The sequence below is a fragment of the Drosophila navojoa genome, chromosome 2, assembly GCF_054131105.1.
Source record: "Drosophila navojoa isolate 15081-1374.11 chromosome 2, UAZ_NAV_1.0, whole genome shotgun sequence".
NCBI lineage: Eukaryota > Metazoa > Arthropoda > Insecta > Diptera > Drosophilidae > Drosophila > Drosophila navojoa.
In genome coordinates, this window is record NC_142890.1 from 5,821,993 (window position 1) to 5,845,390 (window position 23,398).

The 23,398-nt window shown below is 39.5% G+C and overlaps 1 protein-coding gene across 8 annotated transcripts in view; it reads left to right on the top strand.

The window, feature by feature from the left end:
* Positions 1 to 23,398, top strand: part of cher (filamin A protein cher) — a 37,151-nt gene that overhangs the window by 2,071 nt on the left and 11,682 nt on the right. The window contains exons 1-13 of one of the 8 annotated variants that reach the window (XM_018111683.3): positions 103 to 743; positions 1,901 to 2,225; positions 12,332 to 12,476; positions 12,537 to 12,872; positions 13,332 to 13,346; positions 14,601 to 14,692; positions 14,758 to 16,050; positions 16,108 to 16,494; positions 16,605 to 17,171; positions 17,464 to 18,268; positions 18,327 to 18,779; positions 18,841 to 18,976; positions 22,955 to 23,038. In XM_018111683.3, coding sequence (XP_017967172.2) covers positions 270 to 743; positions 1,901 to 2,225; positions 12,332 to 12,476; positions 12,537 to 12,872; positions 13,332 to 13,346; positions 14,601 to 14,692; positions 14,758 to 16,050; positions 16,108 to 16,494; positions 16,605 to 17,171; positions 17,464 to 18,268; positions 18,327 to 18,779; positions 18,841 to 18,976; positions 22,955 to 23,038 — 5,112 coding nt within the window. In that variant the 5' untranslated portion in view covers positions 103 to 269. Of the gene's footprint in view, positions 1 to 102; positions 744 to 1,879; positions 2,226 to 12,331; positions 12,477 to 12,536; positions 12,873 to 13,331; positions 13,347 to 14,600; positions 14,693 to 14,757; positions 16,051 to 16,107; positions 16,495 to 16,604; positions 17,172 to 17,463; positions 18,269 to 18,326; positions 18,780 to 18,840; positions 18,977 to 22,954; positions 23,039 to 23,398 lie in introns of those variants that run through there. The other 7 variants (XM_018111684.3, XM_018111681.3, XM_089256405.1 and 4 more) reach the window with 7 other exon arrangements.

Sequence of the window (23,398 nt, forward strand, 5' to 3'; positions counted from 1 at the left end):
GCAAAACGAATTTTGTCTGCGCGCCATCAGAGAGAGAGAGAGAGAGAGAGTCAAACCAGACAGACGACGAAGAGCGCAAAAGCGTGCGTGCGTACGCGCCAGAGAGTGGGAGAGAGTGAGAGAGACCGATAAACAATAAAGTAGAAACGCAGAGTGTGATAAAATAGCGCAGCGGCCCGATCAGTGGCAACAGCAGCAACAATTTGAACAACAACAACAAGAACAACAACATCATCAGCAGCAACTCGAACAACAAACCGGCATTCAAAATGTACAGCGATCAGCAGTTCGTGTTAGTTAACGGCGGTACGCTCAACAGTAACGACGCTATTGGCGACGAGCGGCAAAGAAACACAGCGACAATTCACAACAATCGAAGCCAGCAGCAACGCCAACAGCAACAGCAACAGCAACTCCAACACCAGCAACAAAAACAACAACAGCAGAAGATCGGTTCGGTTGCGCCTGTTGCTGATTTAGTGCAAAACGTGAATTATACAAACGTCAACGGTCAAACGCAGACGCAGGCGACAATATTTCTAAATCACAATAATTATAGAAAGAACCCGCCAAATTTGCAGAACAACGTCGCTGCAGTCGCCGCGTGTGCTTACAACAATTGCAACAACAACACCAACAACAGTACCAACAACAACAACAACAGTTTTAGCAATTTAAGTTTTTACGCCCAGCAGCCAACGAGCAACTACAACAACAATAACGAGCTCTTTCAAGCCGAGCAGGTGTGTGTTACCTTCAGCGTCTCGCCCTTTAATTTAGTTTTGCTTTCAACGAATTCCACAAGTTCTTGTATTTTGTGGGCGCAAAGAGCTTTCTTTTCCTTCTTCATTTGTTGTGTTTTAATTGCAAAACATTTCGCAATTAATGAAAATGTTAATGAACTTCACACGCTGCGCACCGAGCACGGCGAATTGGCCGCTTGTCGCCGCCGCCGCCACCACCGTCGCCGTCTCAGTCGCTCCAATTCTTTTTCTAGCCCTTTTTCGCCAGACAGGCGACTCTGGCTACCTACTCTATTTTGGTTGGTCTTGCCGGCACACGCACACATATACACGCACACGCATAAACACTCACGCAGTCAGTCAAAGTTTTGTGAATTTCCTATGCCCCTTTTATGTCTTGCATTCTTCTTCTGGTTTTCCTTTTGTGCGTTCTTCGTTAAGTTTATGATAGTTTTTACGGGTAATAACATTCCCATACGTTCTGGTGACTTTTCCAGTTGATATAACTGCTGTTTGGCCAACCACAGTTTATTGTAGAGTATACAAGTTTCGTTGCGAGTTTGTCGATCATGTTGTATTATGGGCCACTGGCCTGAAGAAGCGTTTGCGTGGAAAGTTGAACGAATGTCCACTCAACTTATATTGAGTGTGTGATTGTGTGTGTGGTCTGGCTGCCCGATTCGCTCTGTGCGCGTGTGTGTATATCCGTGTGTGTGAGCGTATAACTGGAACAAGTCGGCGTCGTTATGTCCATTGCCACACCTAGAGATCGCATTGAATGCGATCTGCCACGCTTCAGCGTTGACATTTTCATGCAACTTGGTTTGAATGGCTTAACAAAAAGTTCTTTAGTTTTGCCACGAATAAAACTTGAAATATTTTTGATTATAGTTTCTATAATCCTTATTTTTCGCATAAGAAGTTCTTATTTTACTCTACTGGATAAAGTTTTTTCTAAAAAAAAAGAGTATTTGCTGTGCGGTACTTCGCATGCTGTGCGTGCTTTAAGTGGTTTTTGCAGTTAAAAAAGAAATCGCCCTCCACCCACCTAAACAATTATAGCACTGTCCTATACATATCCATTTCCATATCCTGCCTAACTTGTTGCTCTCTGCCCAAACGCACAAAACTTACAGCCGAACGAATATTACCAACAGCAGCAGTCGGAACAGTACGAGGAGAACTTCGACGAAGATATGGAGGCCGAACGTGATCTAGCCGAGGATGCCCAATGGAAGAAAATCCAACAGAACACCTTCACACGCTGGGCTAATGAGCATCTGAAAACGATCGATCGTTCGATAAACAATCTGGAAACGGATCTGTCCGATGGTCTCCGTCTGATTGCACTCATCGAGGTGCTGTCCCAGAAGCGTTTGCCCAAGCACAACAAACGTCCAACATTCCGTAGCCAGAAATTGGAGAACGTATCGGTTGCCCTGAAATTCCTACAGGATGAGGGCATCAAAATTGTTAACATTGGTGAGTAGCCTCTATCGATATTTGATTAATTTTCATATGTTGATTTCATGAAATTTCTGGGAATACGGGATTAAATTGGGTTGGGTTGCCAGCGGAACATAGATAGACCCTTTGTTCCCACATATGTATGTATGTATGTATCTATGTATGTAGACAGAGTCACGTTTTGCTGCGGCCATGAGTCAACTCCAATTTGTGTTTAACCTTAGCTGCTCTGTTGGCAAGTCTAAAATATTTCCATACAAATTGCATAATAGGCGATTATTTTATTATCAACGTAGAGTCGAATGCACAGCATAGAGGCATACAAAAGAAAAAGAGGAAAAAGGTAGATAGCGAAAGACCCAAAGAAATATCTATAGAAATTGTCTTGCTGGCAAATATATAAATATATAAAAAAAGAAAGAGAGTCTCCATTTAACTAACGACCTGCAATGCATTCCAAAACAATTTGTTATTTTATGCATACCCTATACTTTGGAGCAGAGAAAGGGAAGTATACTGAGTCCTAACTGATCTCTTATATTTTTCAAGTATACATATATGTAATATATAAACAATAAGTTCTTCTATAAATTTGTTTTTAATCTTATAAGAAATATTTTATGAACCTACGAATGAATTCTTGGAATTAGCTTTCAGCCTCTTCAATTACATAAATATAGGCCAAGTAAATTCGTTATATATAGAAATACCTTAAACATAAAGTGAAGTTTGGGGTTTTGGGTCATGAGTACAGGGTATCTACTGAACCAACAACATGTTTGCTTCACAAGTTATTTACACATTGCGGTTGCTTTTTTTCTCTTCAATGCGACAAGACTACAAAACAAATGATGTCATATACACTCGTATATACTCGTACTGTTAGTGGGCCAGCATTTTTTATTCAAAGCGCCCAGCCTCAATGCGATTTTTACTTTCATTTGTTAATTTTAATGCATAATTTAAGATTCAGTACGACAAATGTACACGTTACGCTGCGACAGCTTTGAATAGTACTCACATAACACTCATGACTCTATAGGTATGATGTCAGTGAATTTACTCATATAAACATATGTACATACATACATATATGAATATCATCTATTCAGAGTATTTCGATTTGATGGCCAAAACTTCAACGAGGCGTGTAGGTCTCCCAGCTTAGTTAAATTACATTATTGAGGGTCTACTACTGTGGGTGATAGATATTGGCTTTTCAAGATCAGGCCCAGCTAGATCACGAGCTTCGACAGCTAACGGTAACTTAAAAAAGTGTTTAATGCGTGCTAATTTTCATTGATTAAAACTATGAGCATGTGATAGTCATACCTCTAGACTTAATGAGTCACTCTCCAAGCTGGGCTCAACGTGCACTCGGTCATACAATCAGTCTATACATACATATATACATTTTCTAGTACATGTTTAATACTGTTTCTAATTAGAATTCAGTTTTTTATGACCGAATTGATAAGCCGCCTGTTTTTTTGTTTGTTTGTTTAATTTCCAATCTGAATCTGAACGAGTTGCTTGAGTTGTAATTCCATTAGTCGTTGATAAGACTGTCGAAATGTACAGTGGATGCCAGCTATATATCAATACATTTACACCTACATATATGTATGTATAAATGTCTCTGCATGTGTGGGTACATAAAAACCCGTTTGTCAATAATTGACAGCTACGTAAATATTGTTTAACATTTATGTGTTTTTAACCGACTTTTTATGAGCGATACCCTTTGGAAATGAGTGAAGAAAAGCATGATATGTAAGGTATATAGATGTGAAAGCTTATTTTAAATCGATATGTGTATACACTACAAAATTCAAGTTTTAGTATACTATATAAATTTGTAAGTATCGATCTTTACTATGGCGTCATCATTTTTTGGTGTATTTAGGGTATATTCAAACTAAGAAGTTACTTACTCGTTACAAGAATTTCAAGAATGCCATACGGATTCTTTGCAAAAAAGTCATTTTTTTCATAGGGGATCCATCTATCTTCATGCCTTGCAATCATTTTAAAGTAATTTTCACTTTTAATCGGTCAGTAATCTTTCATTTTTGTATCGCTAATCAGTCTGCTTGAACTTTTCCTTTTTTTAGTATTATTGTATTTTTGATAATGGCGGCATATCTTTTGCAATGATTAAAATTTGCCAAAATAGCTTTTGACAACTGTCAAACAGAAAAAATTCAATGAAAGTCATGATTCATATTAAAAATTTGTTGCCAATTTTAAAAAGATGCTTAAATGATTCACATGACAACATTAATGATTCATTTTACGAATAACTTGCTTGAAACATCAGTTTAGAATGTCAGTTATTACGTACCTCTTGACATGGATGTGTCATTAAATGTTTATAGCCAGAAACTAATATAAATTTATTTATATTATCTTCTACAAATGAGAGAACAGAAGCTTTGTTCGATCTAGGCATGTGCACCTGTCTGTCTGGGTATCCCTTACTTCGTGGCAAGATATTTAATGGCCAATCCAGAAACCTATAACAGCTAAAAGCTTGAAATTCCTCACATACCACACGCAGTAAATTATTTATCGGTACGTCTATCCTCATTTATTGTATTTTCAAACTATTGAGTGATCGACACTTAAAATTATTGGTTAGTTATTTCTATGAAATCGATTAAAACGTTTATCGAACTTTCATTAATTGAGCATAACACTAAAGCTTTTAGAGCTCAACTCATTAAATATGGTATCTAGATTCTCATAAAGTATTCACAGATCATTACATAATTACTCCCAAGTATATATAGAAAACAACTAGATTTTTTAGTCGAGCACAACCGATTACAACACTCATCTTGATTATTTTACCAGCTAAATGAAGAGCTCAACTACCTATAGCATATATGGAACTATTTACTGTTAATTAATTTCACTTTATCCAAGACGCACCTCTTCCTGTGCACCAAAACTATAATGAAAGAAAGAAAGCGAAATGAGCCTGAGAATTGTGGAGCTGTGCAACTGTTCGACGTTCAACAATTTAAACTGGTTTCACGAATTCCTCACAATTCATTTCTGAGTTTTTTCTTTCTTTTTTTTGAGCTCTTTTGTGCTGTCAATTGAATTAGCGCAAAGTCTTCTGGAGCTTTTATACATACATATACCCAGCCCAACCACAAATTGTAGAATTATCTCCAAATGTTTGCGCTAAAAATCTAACCGAAAATAATACAGAAAAAAAAAAAAAAGAATTTAATGATAAAAACACTCAAGCGCAATAAAATTTAAAAAGAGAAAAAAATGCAAAAATAACATTATAAAATAAATAAAAAAGAGATACTAAGCAAAGAGAAACAAGCCTAATAAGCGTGTATATGTATCCACATATCTTTATATATATATAAAAAAGTCGCTCAGTTTACTCAATGACATCATCTGCGGCTCTTTTTGCTGACTTTTTCGGCGAACTCTGAGAAGTTTGTGCGATTAATACGCTGTTCGCAAGTGTGGAAATGGGGTATATCGATGTTTCTATATTGAAATGTGGTTAGTATATATAACCTTATAACCTTAGTTGCAGTTTTAGAGACAGCATGATCAGCTCTTGCTTAGTACAAAGATAATTGAGCGAATAGATTTTAGACTCTTTACTCTATATATTGATCATATCGTAAGCTGCCATTGGACTTGTTGATATGTAGAGTATTCCGCAGATTGTGATGGCTTTATGCAAATTTCGCGGTTCTGCTTCGCGGCTTTTCTCACTGGGTAATTACAATTTAGATTATATTTAGTTGTCTGTAGTCTCGTCTTATAAAGTATCTTGGCTCTTGAGTTTTCAAACCCTTGGCTAATCAGAAAACTGTTTTCAAGATCAGTGATTCGGAATGTTGGCTATTCATAATCTTTCTCTTCTTAAGAGTAAGAAAAAAACAAAAGTAATAAATTATTTAAATCTTCTGAACGAGTATTATGAAGTCGATAGTGCCCAACTGCAGCAATCTTCCTTCTTGACTTCACAGCTCTTTGAGCAAGCCTTCACAGAGATGTGAAGCGTTTCATAGACAATACGATATAGCATAAAGCAGATGTCTAGTTCAATTTGTCACAGCCAATTGATTGTTATTGATGACGCCATAGTTAGCAGCCCTTAATAGGGACAGACCCAGACCCAGAGAGAGAGAGAGAGAGAGAGAGAGAGAGAGCGACAGAGGCAGAGCTAGCGAGTGTCAAATAGTAGGCAATTTTAATTCACCAAACCATATAAATATTCTGATACGCAATCATAATTGAGGCTCATGTTCCATTTGACCCAATTCTTAACTGCTTGTTAATAATCTTTTCAAATATTTATTCTTGAGACTTTGTACACAGTTTATTAACGGAAATCATAAAATGGCAACAAATTTTAATAAAGACCTCAACTTGAAGAGGACTTCCCAAATTATTATTAGTTTCCAAATTCTTTTGGTTTTCTTTTTACTTATGCTGGAATATGTGTTCATTTATCTCTGTTGCTTATCATTTGTTGTCATTGATATATTTGCTAAAAAATATTTAAACTGTCTTTAATTTAGAGATTCTACGTCTAATTTGTGGTTGGTTTGTTTTTTCTGGGAATTTCCTATGTTTGCGATAGTGAATATAAGATTTTGGTGAATTTGGTTTATCGTGTTTGCAAAAAGTTGATGGAAGGTTTTGCATGATATTTTTTATGGTTTTAGTGAGTGTGGTAGAACTGTGGAACTAAATACATAATTTATTTTAAAGATATATCTTGGCTTCATATAGTTTCAGTGTAAATTATAAGTTAGCAACAAATTTTGTATATCACTATTATTTTATATCTCTTATTTAGTGTTTCAGAAATATGCTTGCTGTTTTAGTGTCGTTTAACAATTCCATTCAAATTTTACAAAAGAGGTTGTTTGAAGTTCTTTAGAAATCTCAAAAAGTTTGAAAAAGTTTGAATGGAATCAATGTTTTAGGAAGATATTCAAAATGAAATGGGGCAAACTATTTGTTAGGTAAATAAATAATTCTAAACAAATCGTAGCGTTTATAGGCTCTAAAAGTTTTATCAACTAGTTTTGTGTTTATTTATTCATTAGTTTATAAACGTCATAGCATTTAGTAAATATTTGTTCTGTAAACTGAGTTTTATCTTTTATGAAAGCATATTTTTATTATATTTCTCTTATAATTTTTAACACAATATAAAAGTATTTAGCTCTTTCCTGCACATAAAAACAAAACCAGATAAATTATGTTGTTTCCGTCTTTTCTTGTTTTTGATTAGCAAAATATTTGCTGTAGCCAAACTCACGTAGATGAATCAGAGTCGAGAGTTGGCTTGAATAGTTGAATATGCAGCCCACATTATCGGGAAGTTTCCGTTGAATTTTAGCTGAACTGTCCAATGCCGGAATGCAGTCAGCACGTAGTATTATTAATCACTGGCAACACAATATTTATTTTTTTACAATGCGAATTTCAACATGACGCCATCAATCGATACACCTCACTGACATTGAGGTACTTTAAATAGAAATGATGCTTAGCCAAGGCGCTTGGCGCTTTATCATCATGATCAGAATGCAATTGTGATAAGATTAGGGTTAATCATGCTGAGTCAAACGCCTTGAAATCTCTCTTCCCGTCTATCTCTGGCAATTTAGTCATTTATTCAAATTAGCAACTTGTACCGCTAGCCGGCAAGAGAAGCCGGTTCAATTAACCCCAAAACAAGTGCGCGCCGGCAACGACAATGAAATATTAGACACACTCGTACACTGAGCGAAGCACTTTGAGAAAATGCGAATAGTTGTGCAAGCGTAGTAGCTAAGGTTGTGCATTGGAATGCGATTTCGATTTTCCAAGACTAAAAGAGGATTCTCATTCATAAATATATAGCAATATATAGCATAGTGCTGTTTCTCTCAGTGTAGCCTCACAATGCGACAAGTAACTAGAAAAATGTATGCCACAAGGTGAATGCTTCATGTGGCAGACACACACCTCAGCCCACGCAGCTCAGGCAGCACAGGCAGCTGCCCAAATCGAGCTGAGCGGCTTAAAGTTGCGTTTGATTGTTGCCAGCCAGGCTTAACTTTCTAAGCGATGCCACAGAGATGCTGTTGCAGCAGTTGGTGTCGTTTGAGCTGCTTTCGACGGCTCGACTGGTCGACTGCTCGACAGCAGTTTGGCTGTTTGGGCGCCCTGCCTCTAATTAAATTAGCGTCGGGCGCGCGTCTGCATGATTAGGCTGGGTCGTGTGGAAAACTGGTTTTCCCAGGCCCACTTGCAAGAATGTCGGAAAATATCACAGCGATCAGCAGCCAGCCAGTGTTGTCTCTGCCACAATTTCCGTGTCTGCCGCTCGGGCAGAACGTGTCTGACGACTGTGACCCAGCTCTCAGCCAGAAGACTCTGTTGCAGACTTCAACTTGGACTGCAACGGCAACGGCGATGGCCAACGGCAATGGCAATGGCAATAGACTGGAGACTTGGCAATTTAGCCTCTGCTTCTTGTTTATCTGTAAATTAAATAGTTTTCCGCAGTTGCGCCTAACATCATAATTCTTGGAGCTGTTTTGCTTTGCTTTGCCTGATGCCTGATGCCTGATGCCTCACCAAATACTGCCATGTCATCGCGGATTGCACTCCATGGATAACATTTCTCTGAAAGCTATTAAAAAAAGAATTCCTACAGCCAGAAAATCAAGATATATTACAACAATAAATTAGCTTCTGTTGTATGAATAAGATATGTGAGACTCTGCTTTAAAAATATTCTTTGATTTATGAGCAAACTTATTCAATTGTAATAAAATATACAAAAATATTCTTTTCATTATGAGGTATATATTTACAGTTATTAAATTCATGCAGACTCGCTTTTTAGGGAACATCAACTCCGTTCTTTCATCATTTAGTCAGTCAGTGTAATTCAGTAAATTTTTTAGATAATCAAGAATATTTAAATATTTGGAAAAATTGATTTAAATTCCTATAATTTTTTACCGCTATTTTCACATAGTGTAAACTGACTATAAATGAGCTCTTTGAGCTGCCAAAAACCCGAAGAGATAACATCAAGCACTTACGATTTACATTAAGTTGCGGCGGCCATTAAAGGGAACCCCCCTAGAGTTCTCGAAGAGTGGAGCGCATCATTGTTGCCACGTTTCGTTGCATGAAGTGGTTGCCTCTGCCGTCTCACGATTAGCTTTAATATGCATATACATATATCTTCACACTTATGCATATGTATGGGCTCTTATGTGTGGTGTCTGAGAAGGGTGTGGAGGGGTCTAGGGGCTTGGGCGGGGATTGCGACTGGTTAATATGCATTAACTGAAGATATTTATCGCAGTTATGGCAAAACTCCATGGCATCTATTAGCATATTTCTGCATAGTTTACAAGCGAGAACAAACAACAAACACATCCACTCAGTGGACAGGCAGTTCCAGTTGCTTCTTGTTATTGTTGTTGTAGTTGTAGTTGTTGTTGTTGTTGAATAAACACAGTTAGACATTCTCCGGAGATTGTCGGACGACAGACGTCAGTCGGCCGGTAGCCGGCATTTGCCAGCCTAATTAGCCAAATCATCTTCTTTTTTTTGTAGCTTCTCCGTCTCTCCGTTTTAATTGCTGCTTTCCCAATAGCTGAGAGAGGCAACTTCACAAGTTTACAACTTGACAACTCCATCAAATATATAAAAATGCGAAAATATTTATATACATGTATGTGTCAATGGAGTGAGCATTTAGCTGGCAATTAATACATTTGTCATTTATGCGTTAAGTAAACATTTTCCAAATGGCCATCGGGATGCGAGCTCAAATGGCCACGAGCTGACAATTTGACGGCTTTTGGCAGGCAGGCAGGCGAAACTAGCCGGTCTCAGCATTATCATCATGATCATCATCATCATCATCATCATCAGCTTCAACTCCATTCTGGCCAATCTTGAATCTCTCTCACAAGTGGCACCAAAAGTAAACAATGCCGAATTGCAAATTTCGCCAATGTTGGAGCAAGGCTGCGTTTGGCCATAACAAGTAGAGCCCCACTTTATGACTATATATGTGCATACACATATACATACATATACATATACCTACATACACATATTTAGAAATATATATGTATGTATTTTGGTGTATTTGTTTATGGCGGAGCTGTATCAGCAAATGTTTTAATGGCTCGTTGAGCAGCCAAAACAGCGGCAAAAGCATTCTACTAGAAAGCGCCCAATAGACAGACAGAACAGAATTCGATGTGTTGGGGGTAGACAACGATATACCCTGCAATTGCTATTTCAATATGATTATCGTATAGAGTTTAATATATTTGAATAGCAGGCTAAGGTATGAATATTTATGTAGTTTATAATAATGAATATATTAATTGTATATAGTCTAGTCAGAATTGAGCTATATTTAAACCTTTCTTATAATTAGAGTTCTATTAATTTAGTATGTAGTTAAGCCCCAAAAATAATTAAGAAAAAAAACTAGTTCACTTTTCATAAAGCTATTATTAATTTCTTTGGCTAAAACAGTTTAGTTTAGTTTCATGTTTCTGTATATAATTACATTAGATTATTGTCTCCTTCGATTATGTAGAAACTATTCTTAAAATAAAAAAATTTTTTTTGTTTTTGATTGCTGAAAATTGTTTTAAGATATTAATTTGACAGACCTAAATAATGTTTTTATATACATATATTTTTTGATACAGTCTAATTTTAGCATATTCATATCAAATTAAAATATAACAAAAATTATTTAGTTTTATATTCATTATTGCTTTCACCTCCCTTTCTATAGGGTATAAATAGCTATGCATTGCATATGTAGATTTAAACTGCCTACGCATGCACATACAGATGTACGTCACTGTGACTGTGACTGTCGTCACTCGAATATGACATGCGCATGTGTTGCATGTGCGCATGTATGCAATGTGTGGCTGCTGTATTTGGTTACAATCAGTTAAGCGGGGTGGCCAAGTTAATGTTAATGTTTCGCTAGACTTTCACTATGCTGTCTCAGCAACAAGGTCGCAATTGCAGAGACAGAGAGAGAGGGAGAGGGAGACAGGGGAGAGTAAAATATCACCTGGTTCCACTTGATTAGTGCACAGGTGCTGGCTCTCTATGCTCTATGTCTGATAAGGTATCAGTGCGTAAAAGAACCTTTCACTTTGCTTCCATTTCCATGCTTATCAAACGCTCGTAAAATCGCTTTGGACTTGGTTCAATAAACCCACCAAAAATAACAGTTTCAAGCATATTGTTTTTAATTAGCTTAATTCGTTTAACATAACAAAAGATATTTCGTCTATGGCTATGTGGAATTGACATCACAAGGCAAGACAAGAGAGAAGAGAAAAAGAAGAAGAAGAAGGAGAAGGAGAAGAAGAGAAAAAAACAAACAAAATGAGCAAACCGGCTCGGCGAGCTGGTCGCGTGCACATTAGCCCTGAACTTGACCAGGCCAGCAATGCGAGGCAAATGCCGACTCTCAAAGCGATTTGCTGTTGTTGTTGTTGTGGCCATAGTTGTTGTAACAGTTAACAAATGCCTTGCACATAATTGGCAGCTTGTTGCATGCAACAAGTTCTGCAACAACGGTGTTGCCATTGACAGATGATGCCCGTCCAGCCAGTTGCTGTAGATGCAGTTGCAATTGCTCTTGCTAATAGCCAAACCTGGTGCGATCATTTAATAGACATATTAAGTTTATGACGGTTTCGAGTGCTCGTAACGGTGGTCCTCGTTCTATTTGCCGGTTTGACAACAATCGCAACTAATTCAACAACTGAAATATAACTAAATCACGACATGAGCAATAGCTTAAGATTGCTAGAAATAGAGCTTCATTCACCAGAGATCATTTATAGAGACTTTAGAATAGATATCAAGATGTACTTAAATTTTAATATTATTATATAATATTATTATCATTATTATACAATTTTGAGAATAGACATCGAGGTATTCAGGTATTCGAGGTATTCTAGCCTTAAAATGGATATTTTAAACTATGCAAAGTTTTTCACGTTTAAGATCTTTAAGTTTTCCACACCTTTAAACTCGATCTGAAATGTTTTCTCTTCTCTTGACAGATTCTTCGGATATTGTTGACTGCAAGCTGAAACTGATATTGGGTCTTATATGGACGCTCATTCTGCACTACTCGATATCGATGCCCATGTGGGATGGCGAGGATGAGAAGCAGTTGAACGGCTCTGGACAGACGCCCAAGCAGCGGTAAGTAGCTGGACACGTTCTCGAAATGCCAGGCACACCTTTAACTCTTGTCATTTGCAGCCTGTTGAACTGGATACATGCCCGGATACCTGATATGCCCATCAATAACTTCACCAACGACTGGACCACGGGCAAGGCAGTGGGCGCATTGGTTGATGCCTGTGCGCCTGGCTTGTGCCCCGACTGGGAGATGTGGGATCCCAAGGACGCAGTGCAAAATGCTTCGGAAGCTATGGGTCTGGCCGATGACTGGCTGAATGTGCGTCAGCTGATCAAGCCGGAGGAGTTGGTCAATCCCAATGTGGATGAGCAGTCCATGATGACATACTTGTCGCAGTATCCCAACGCCAAGCTGAAGTCAGGCGCTCCTTTGCGTCCCAAGACGAACCCCAATAGGTAAGCCCTTATCTGACTTCCTTGTTTTATCTTCTTAAGTGGTATAACTGCAATTAAGGCACGTAATATTATCTCTGAGAACTACTCAAGCAATTGTAAAGTTTTCATAACTTTTCTCTCTGGACTAAAAGCAACTGCAATGCAATTGTCTAAACCCACTTCTTAACTGACAGTACCAACTGATCTTCTAATCTTCTCTTTTTCTCTCTCATTCTCTCTTTCACTTTATTTCTCTTTTTTCTTTTTTTTTTACCACAAAATTTAAATATATATCTGGGCAAACCTTTTAATTTCTTGGATTTGGTTTCTTTCATTTTGGTTTTGATTGTTACCAACCTGATCTTATATAATGTGTATATATCCTATATATACTACTACCTGCCTACCAATATATTTATTTGTATATATATATCCGAATATATATATAATGTCTGAATGTCTGAATATTGCAAATCTCAGCATTCCTCCGCCGCGGTAAGTTCGGCATGCTTCTTCTTGTTTTGGGTCGCTTTTTGTCGGCCGTTTTTATTCTTTGGTTATTTTTTTCTGTTATTTAATTTTGGCTTACGTTTTTGATATGTTTTCGCGTTTGGCTACTTTATGGCATTTTATATCCGTGCCCGCCTCACATGATTTAAATGCTCTGCCAGTTTTATATTTTTGATCTTTGCATACCCTAGCGGAGAGCATATTCCGTCTATCATCATGTGTGTCACGTATGTTGGAGTCGAGTGTAGACGTGGTAGGATCCTTAGGTGTAGAAATTTGTTAGATATTTTCAAAGTCAATATTTTCAAGCTCGAATAACCTACGCATATGATATCAGATTCTTGTTTCCTTATATCTAAACTATAATTTTCAACTTGGAAATATTTCTTCACTGCAATTAAATATGCGTAATGCTCATGTTCTCTTTGATGTCTATCCAAACTTCTCAAAATTTAAATATTTTTTCTTTGAAGAAAATCTTGTTTTACACACATTTCTTATAAATAAGAATAAATTTTTCTCCATGTCTGCTTAGGGCATTTCATTTTCGGCTTGCCGAAGAATGTTTAATTTTTGTGTTTTTCTCTGTTTTTTTGGAATTGTTTCTTTTGTTATCTGCGGCTTTACTTTGTGCCTAGCCTTGAGCGCGCGTATCTAATGGATACTTCAACACGCCGGTCGTCCGGCTTTGGCTTTGGCTTCTGGCTGCCCGCTGCTTTTAGTTGTTGCTGTTGTTCTTGTTGTTGCACAGGTCTCCGGACCCTCTTCTTGATGTATATACCTGAAAAGTCTTGTTCGCTTGATTAGCGCATTTGGAGCTGACAAACTATTAGCACAAACTAAACAATTTATTTTTGTTAAGCTTATGTTGAAATGTGCCTTCAGTTCATTTAAATTTTTCTAAATGAATATTAAAACATTTATTTCAGTCGAATTAATTTGTATATATTATACTATATTATAGTTAAATTTCATTAGCCGCATAATATTATTTAAAGATTTCCATTTCAATTTATAAAATGTTATCATATAGCTGAGGGTCACCATAAAAAATCGCTGCATACTTTTAGCTGCTGCGCTCTAATGCTGCCTGTGCAAAAAGCGCTGCATACTTTTCGGCTGCAAAAAATGTATAGTTATTCATATGTTAATAATATCTTGTAAACGTTAATGATTGCTAACTTTGTATGTGAAATTTGAATGCATTATAGACTAATTAAATGTTTCTCCTTATCGCAGAGTGCGCGCCTATGGACCCGGCATTGAGCCCATTGGACCCGTAGTTGGTGCTCCTGCTAACTTCACTGTGGAAACTTTCAGCGCAGGCAAAGGTAAGTCCAAGAGAAGCATAAAGAATATATTTCTTTAAACAAAATCTTACACATATTCCTTGCAGGTATTGTTGATGTTGAAATCGAAGGACCCGACGGCGTGGTGGAGAAGGCCGATGTACGCTTCAACAATGACAAGAATCTCACCTACACCATTTCGTACATACCCAAGGCTGAGGGTCTGCACAAAGTGGCCGTGAAGTATTCGGGCCGTGACATACCCAAGTCGCCATTCCCCGTTAAGGTCGAAGGTCATGCTGGCGACGCCTCGAAGGTGAAGGTAACCGGCCCTGGTATCCAGCCGACGGGAGTGACCATCAAGAAGCCGACGTTCTTCGATATACTCACCAAGGATGCGGGTCGCGGTGTGCCCGAGGTGATCATCATTGATCCGGCCAACCACAAGACTTCGGTGGCCGCCAAGGTGCGTCAGTTGGAGAATGATACTTGGCGCTGCGAATATGTCACCGCACTGCAGGGTCTGCACTCGGTCAATGTGTTCTATGCGGGCACGCCCATACCAAACAGCCCGTTCCCCGTGAAGGTGGCTCCGTTGTCGGATGCGCGCAAAGTGCGTGTCTCCGGCCGTGGGCTGCAGGCGACGGGCGTGCGTGTGGGCGACGATGCGGACTTCAAAATACATACCGAGGGTGCCGGCGAGGGTGTGCCAGAGGTGCGCGTCATTGGACCTGGCGGCATGAACCAGAATGTCATGCAGTCCAAGGTGGATGGCAATACGTATGAGTGCCATTACTATCCCACCAAGGAGGGTCGCTATGTAGTCATGATTACGTTTAGCGGACAGGAAGTGCCCAAGTCGCCGTTCGAGGTGAAGGTGGGGCCCAAGAAGGAGTCCTCGATTGTGGCCTACGGGCCGGGCTTGAGCAGCGGCGTCATCGGCTACCCCGCCGCTTTTGTGGTGGAGACCAATGGCGAAACGGGCGCACTCGGCTTCACCGTGGCCGGACCCTCCCAAGCGGAGATTGAGTGCCATGACAATGGTGATGGCTCCGCATTGGTCAAGTATCATCCAACTGCCGTGGGCGAGTATGCTGTGCACATACTCTGCGACAACGAGGACATACCCAAGTCACCGTTCATAGCACACATACTGCCGCGCACCGACTTTCATCCGGAGCTGGTCAAGGCCATCGGACCGGGTCTGGAGAAGAACGGCGTGACCATCAATGAGACGGCCACCTTCGATGTGGATACCAGCAAGGCGGGCAATGCGCCGCTCGACATTGTAGTCCAGGATGTCTATGGCAACAAGCTGCCAGTGCAGGTCAAGAGTAACCCCGATGGCACCAAGAAGGTCAGCTATACGCCAAACTCTGGCGTGCCGCACACTGTAGAGGGTAAGCTTCATATACTCCCCATTTGTGAGCCTCACTAATTGCTCTCTCTTCACTCAGTTAACTATGGTGGTGTCTCCACGCCCAATTCGCCACATCGCATCTATGTGGGCGTGCCTGTGGATGCCACAAAGGTGCAAGCTTTTGGACCCTGGCTGCAACCGGGCGTCCGTCCCAATATGCCCACTCACTTCAATGTGGATGCACGCGATGCTGGCGACGCGGAGCTCAAGGTGAAAATCGTGCACGAGGACACCAAGTTGGAGGTGCCATGTCGCATCATCGACAACCAGGACAACACATACTCCGTTGAGGTCATTCCACCCATGAAGGGCGCCTACACAACGACCATGACATACGGCGGACAGCGTGTGCCGTTGGGCCAAAAGGTGGTCGTCGAGCAGACGGTGGATGTGTCCAAGATCAAGGTGGACGGCCTGGAGCCCAGTAAGTACTCAAGATCACTAATATTCCTCATCCCGTCTAGCTCTCCTACATATGATATATATTGTGTGCACATCATGGTCTAAGTTCAAGTCATTTCATTCATTCACAAGCCGCGCCCCTGAACAGTTTGCAGCAGTTTCGTATTATTACCCATGGTCTGCCCAAGGCGGATCTGGCTGTGACCATAACGAGTCCGTCGGGCAATCGGGTGAAGGCGCACATCATACCCACGGCCGAAGGTTTTCTGGTCAACTTCACGCCCACGCAGCTGGGCGAGTATTTGCTCAGCATTTGCTTTGGCGGCACACCCATCACGCCACGCCCCTTTCGTTTGCAATGCCTCACGGGCAGTGATTCGAACAAGGTGCACGCCTACGGCCCGGGCCTTGAGCGTGGCATTGTCGGCCAGCCGGCCGAGTTTATGATCGATACCCGGGGAGCGGGCCAAGGCGGCCTGGGCGTCACCGTCGAGGGGCCATGCGAGGCGGCCATCAATTGCCGGGACAATGGCGACGGGACCTGCAATGTAGCCTACCTGCCCACCGAGGCGGGCGACTACACTGTCAACATAACGTTCAACGAGCGCCACATCAATGGCTCTCCATTCCAGCCGATCATTGTGCCCGTGCCGAATCTGAAGAATACGCGAGTGAGCGGCATCGGCATACAGCCGCATGGTAGGCAATGATGCGAGTTCCAGTATCAAATACCACGTACCAAGTTACCAAGCTCCAGTTGCTGCCGCAATCCGCAATCTGTAATCCGCCTATACTCTAATCCCAGCCAGCCCGAAAGTCGCACGCAGCTGACCCAAGGCTAAACTTCTTGCTGTTGTTGTTACTGTCGTTGATGTCTTGTTGTTGTTGTTGTTGAAAACTAAACCATTTGATACACTAATCGCACCGCATTGTTGTTGTCCCATGGCAATTGCCTCGATCTGTGCTAATCCTGCTGCTGATCTCCCTTTAGGTGTCATCATGAACGCCGACACGGACTTTATGGTCGACATGAGCAAGGTGGGCAGCAACATCGAGTCTGGCAAGCTGTCGTGCGCCATCTTCGACCCCATGGGTCACGTGCTGCCCAACAAGATGGTGCAGGGACCCACCGACGACATTTTCCGCATCATGTACTCGCCCTTCGAGGCGGGTCGTCACACGATCGAGCTGATGTATGATAATATACCCGTGCCGGGCTCACCTTTCGTGGTGAACGTGAAGAGCGGCTGCGATCCGACACGCTGCAAGGCCTATGGACCGGGCTTGGAGAAGGGTTTGACCAATCAGAAGAACAAGTTCACCGTGGAGACCAAGGGCGCCGGCAAGGGCGGCCTATCGCTGGCCATCGAGGGCCCCTCCGAGGCCAAGATGACCTGCACGGACAATCGCGACGGCAGCTGCGATGTCGACTATCTGGCCACGGACCCAGGCGAGTACGATATAACCATACGCTTTGCGGATAAGCACATACCCGGCTCTCCGTTCCGTGTGCTCGTCGAGGAGACTGTGGATCCCAGCAAGGTGAAGGTCTACGGACCGGGCATCGAGCACGGCCAGGTCCGCGAGAGTGTGCCAACGGTGTTCAATGTGGATGTGGGCGAGGCTGGTCCTGGCCGCATTGCCGTCAAGCTGACCAACTCCGAGGGCATACCCGTTGACAATCTGAGCGTCGAGGACAAGGGCAATTGCATTTATGCGGTGCACTATGTGCCGCCCAAGGCCGGTTCCGTGCTCACCTGCCAGGTGAAGTTCGCCGACGAAGAAGTGCCATGCAGGTGAGTGCCTTGACTTCTACTGCCCGCGAAGCGCTCTGCTCAAATGCTTCGCTTGCAGTCCGTTTGTGATGACCGTTTTCCCCAAGTCCGAGGCCACCAAGGTCACGGTAAAGGGCGTCAACGAGAAGAAGAAGACGCCTGCCTCACTGCCCGCCGAATTCGAGATTGATACGAAGCAAGCCGGCCAGGCGGACATCAATGTGGCTATTAAGAATCCCAAGGGCAAGCGCATGCAGCCACGCCTAGAGGAGGTCGCCACTGGCACCTATGTGGTTTCGTTTGTGCCCGATGAGTGCGGCACGTATCAGTGCAGCATCAAGTACGGCGACAAGGAGATCGAGGGCTCGCCCTTCAAACTCGAAGCATTCCCCACCGGCGAGGCCAAGAAATGTAAGCTTGTCGAGGAGGCGCCCAAGATACAGCCTTCAGGCAGCCAGTCGCACCTCAAGGTGGATGCACGCGAGGCGGGCAACGGTGCTGTCACCTGCAAGATAACCAATAAGGAAGGCAGGTTAGTAAATCGGAATGGAGCGCCATCTAGCGGATGGTAGTAATACCATTTATTCCTGCAGTGAAATCGTGGACATTGATGTTATCGAGAAGGATGGCTTCTTTGACATACTGTATGCCCTGAACGATCCCGGAGAGTACGATATCAATGTCAAGTTCGGCGGCAAGGATATACCCAATGGCAGCTTCTCCATTAAGGTAGTCTGAAACAAAACGAACTACAGTCACATCTAGTCATAAATTGATTTGTTGAAAGCGAACAAAATTAGCAATTATTATCATAATCTATTTATCTCAATCTAGTCACATAAGCAACAAGAACAACAAGAGAATACTCTACACGTACATGAAATTCTAGTCGAATTCACAGTCATTTTGGGTGTTTGTGTTTTTTGTGCTTTTCTCAATGTTAATGTCAAATTGTTTTTGTAAAAAAAATGAACAAATTAATTCAAATTCGAAACACGCAAACAATTTACCATATGTACGTACATGAATATATATCTATATATGTATATACAGCATATGTATATAAAGCATATGTCAAGCAATGAAGACCCAGCAATAAAACAAAGAGAATACAATTTAAGTGCAACATTGTAAAACATGACAACAAAATAAATGAAAACAACAACAAAATCAACGTTTTGTATACAAAGACAAGAATATTTCGAAACTTTTCGAACTGCATGCGAATGTTAAACGTTTTCAAAATTTGATTTCAACCAAAACAAGAATGCTCTGCTCTGCTAAATTACAATATGCGCTTTATTTGATTCGATTGTTTTAATGCTTAATTAGTTTACAAATTACTATGCGTAAGTTGTTTGTGTGTGTTTGTAATTTGCCAATTGTTAACTGCCACTGTAAGCCATAGACATGCATATGTATATATATTTAAATAAATATATATATAGATGTTTCTCTTTTATATCATCAAGCAAAAGCCAAAACGAAACCCATACACACCTGACTTGGTTGCGCTCAATTTTCGTTGCTTCAGCACATTGCCAAAAATAAACTTAATTTAATAATTTATAATAATTGCTAATTTAACAACAAATTTATTTGATTTTAATATTATCTAACACAAAACGTATTTTTAAAAAAGAAATATTTTTATCCCTATAATTTATAGATTTTGATTAATTTAATTTAAACATTTTTATCTAACCCGATACGTATACTTTGCACTATATGATTGATATTTTGTTTTTTATTTTAATTTTAATTTTATTTTTTTTATTCTTTGTATGTCTGCCTCTTTGAGGTGCTATCTAAGCGTATGAGGTTGACATCCATAGCGTTTTGTCTGTGTGGCTTTCTATAAATTGTGTGTACTAGTTTCTTATACTAAGACATATGAAATACTGGTTCTTCTTTCTATTGAGTATAGAGTAGTACTAGAATAGCAGCACTATATCCTCTATATAGCTATCAGACGTGCAAAACTGAAATTTCTGCTAGATAAGTCGTTCCAAAAATAATTTCTTATGATGTAATGAAAACGTAGTGATTCAGCCATCAGTTTCAATCTCAATCTGAGTTCAATCTGCTCTCAATCTGAACTATATATTGAATCAAACTTGCAAATGTTGTCTGCTATTAATTTGTTTCCTTATTTTTTAAATAATAATAGGATACTCATGCATGCTGTAGATTTGTATATTCTTTCTGGTTTTCAGCAATATATGATTATGTTGTAAGTACACATGCTGACAAGTTGACAAATGAATTGTCAAGATAAACGGCAAAGGCGACTAGCTTATAAGCACTGACAGCACCACAGCAAGAACTCACACATGCACACCGACTCAGACATGTATATACTATATATAGAAACTGTTTTTTTTTCTTATAGCAAGTTTCATTGGCGGGCACTGTGCCCAGTATAAAATAATTATTTGATTGAAACTAAGATTAATTATCTTTAGTTTTGATTAATAATGTTTAGTTGAGCATTAAACATTAAAATATTGTGTGAAAGTCCAAGAACCTACCCATCTGGTCTTTCTAGTTGAGTTTAATGTTTTTATTTGGATAGCCCTGCATAAAATCAAGAAGTTCATTGCTTTGATCTACTTTGTCTACGTGACATTTATCGCATTGGCCCTATTTGTGTTTCAAGTTTTTTAAGAGTGCTATAAAATGTTGAAAGCACCCACACAGTCACACAGGGAGAGGAAATGGTTTTTAGGTTTCAATATGTCTTGGCTGGATAGGTAATTACAGCTATTTTTAATGCACAAATGTTCCAGCTGATGATGCTGATGATATTTAATAGCTGCTAGAATACTACGAAAATTTTGATTTGATTCTATGAAGACTTTTGTTGTGGATAGATTAGAAAACATTTTGGTTGCTAAAGAATAGGCTTAGTTAATTGCTGCATTTATTTTAAAACTTTTTGGTTAGCTATGTTAATAATTCTATATGAGATATACCCTGTAAATTGATGCCACTAGTAGTCTATTGACAGTCCTCAAGAGCAAACAAAATGTAAATGATGTGGAACATAAATTAACACATTGTTTACAGTCCAACTGAATTACATTGAATTAATAATTAACAATATTTACAAAGCTAAATTTAACTAAAAACAAAAAAACAACAAAAACGAAAAAATGAATATAAAATTTGGTAGCTGTAAATATTTTTGAAATTAATTTTACACAGACAAAGGCAAAATTTTGATTATACATAAAAACTATAAATGTGTGAAATGCAACTATACATATATATATATAAGATTTTGCTGAATTATAAAAAAAATATATATATGTGTGTATGCTATAAAATATATAAATATTCACACACATACATATATATATGTATATTAGAAATGGTGTTAAGAGCAGCGCTAAGAGACCGCTGAATCACAGTTGTTGTTGTAGTTGTTGTTGGCATCCGCGTGGTCCGCACGAAATATCAAGTATACGCCGCCCATAACAGCGTCTGTTCATGCAATTCATGTGCTGCAGCTAAAAATTTGCAAGTAATTAAAATAAGCACATTAAATTTACATACACACACACACAAGTTTTGCATACGTATGTGTGTGTGTGTGCTGAATTTGTTGTGGAAACTATTAAAGATTGGCAAGAAGCGATAGAAGCAGAAGAAGAAGCAGAAGCAGGCGACTGAGTGAGTGGATATACATCTTGTCAGCTACTACGACTAGTGGCCTAGGCTAGTCGCGCATCCGTTCTTAGTTCAAGTTTGTACACGTCGCCGTCGTCAACATCGTCATTAACGCACTGTCGCGCTTTGCAACACTGGAAGTTACGAAAGTGGAATACTAGAATTTGTGACGTTTCCTAAAAGGCAGGTCATACATACATGGAAACCAATCTATGACTGTGGCACCTGAATCTATTTCGAAATATATATATTTTTTTTACATTCGTATATATGTATATATAGATATTTTTGCGAAAAACCCTCGTTCGTATGCCCATCTATTGATTGGCTGCGAATTCGCGTTCTTCTTCTTATTAATAGCGAAAATATTTTATTGAGATTTGTATCTTTGACTTTTTTCATTTTTTTTTCTTCGGTTGATTCTGTATATTTTCAATATAAATATTTTGTGCATTCAATTCAATGTGATGTGCTTATGTAAGAGCAATTGCTTGTGGAAATTCTTAGCACATGACTCGATAAGGGGAAAGAAAAAAGAAAAATCGTCAATCAATGCCACTTCCTTTCGACTCGACTTAATTTAGCTGTGTGTGTTTGTGTGCGTGTGCTTATTATTGTAATGCTTTTCACTCTTTAGCAGCTTCATTAGTTCTCTTCCTCTTTTTGCATTGTTTCACACTTTCAAGTCTTTTACTCTTGGACTCATCTTCTTTTTTTCCATATCAATCAATGCATTGGTTCTTAATAATAAGCAGAAGCAATTGAACTATGTATTCATAGTTCTAAAATATTTGCGCAATTTTCATCACGAGTGCAAAGTATACGAATCGAAGACACATATATATACAATATATATGTATATATGTCTATATGTCTGTAGTACTCAGGATTGTGTTCTGATTTCGAAATCTTTGGCCAATCGCATGTCTGGCTGTTGTTCCATGCATTTCAATAGAAATCTCAAATTTACATACATATATACATATATCGGGTGAATAATTTGGGCATTTCGATTTTGATTTTCATTGACCTCAGGCTGTCGAAAGCGTCGAACAATACTCGCACAGTGAATACATCGAGGAGCATACGACCAAAGTGGTTAAGCAGACAACAACACAGGTGAGCAAAAAAAGAAAAGCTGATAGAGAAAAGGTGAAATGCAGAAGAAGATGAGAAGTATAAAAATAAATTATATATTTTATATGTGAAGATTTAACAGAAAATTATGAAAGTGTAAGAAAAGAAAAATGAAAATAATTGAAGAAAAAACTAAAGAAATATTTTAACTAATGCTGGCAAATTTTAAAAGAGTAACAAGAATTATTTGATTGTTTAAATATAGTCAAAAGTTTTGCTAGTTTAAATATACATCATACAACAAAGACAGTTGCCTAAAACAAAATATTAAGTTGTTAAAACTCGAAAAACATTGGAGAAACATAATTGACGATGCAAGAACTGGCTGTCTGTGAACTTTAA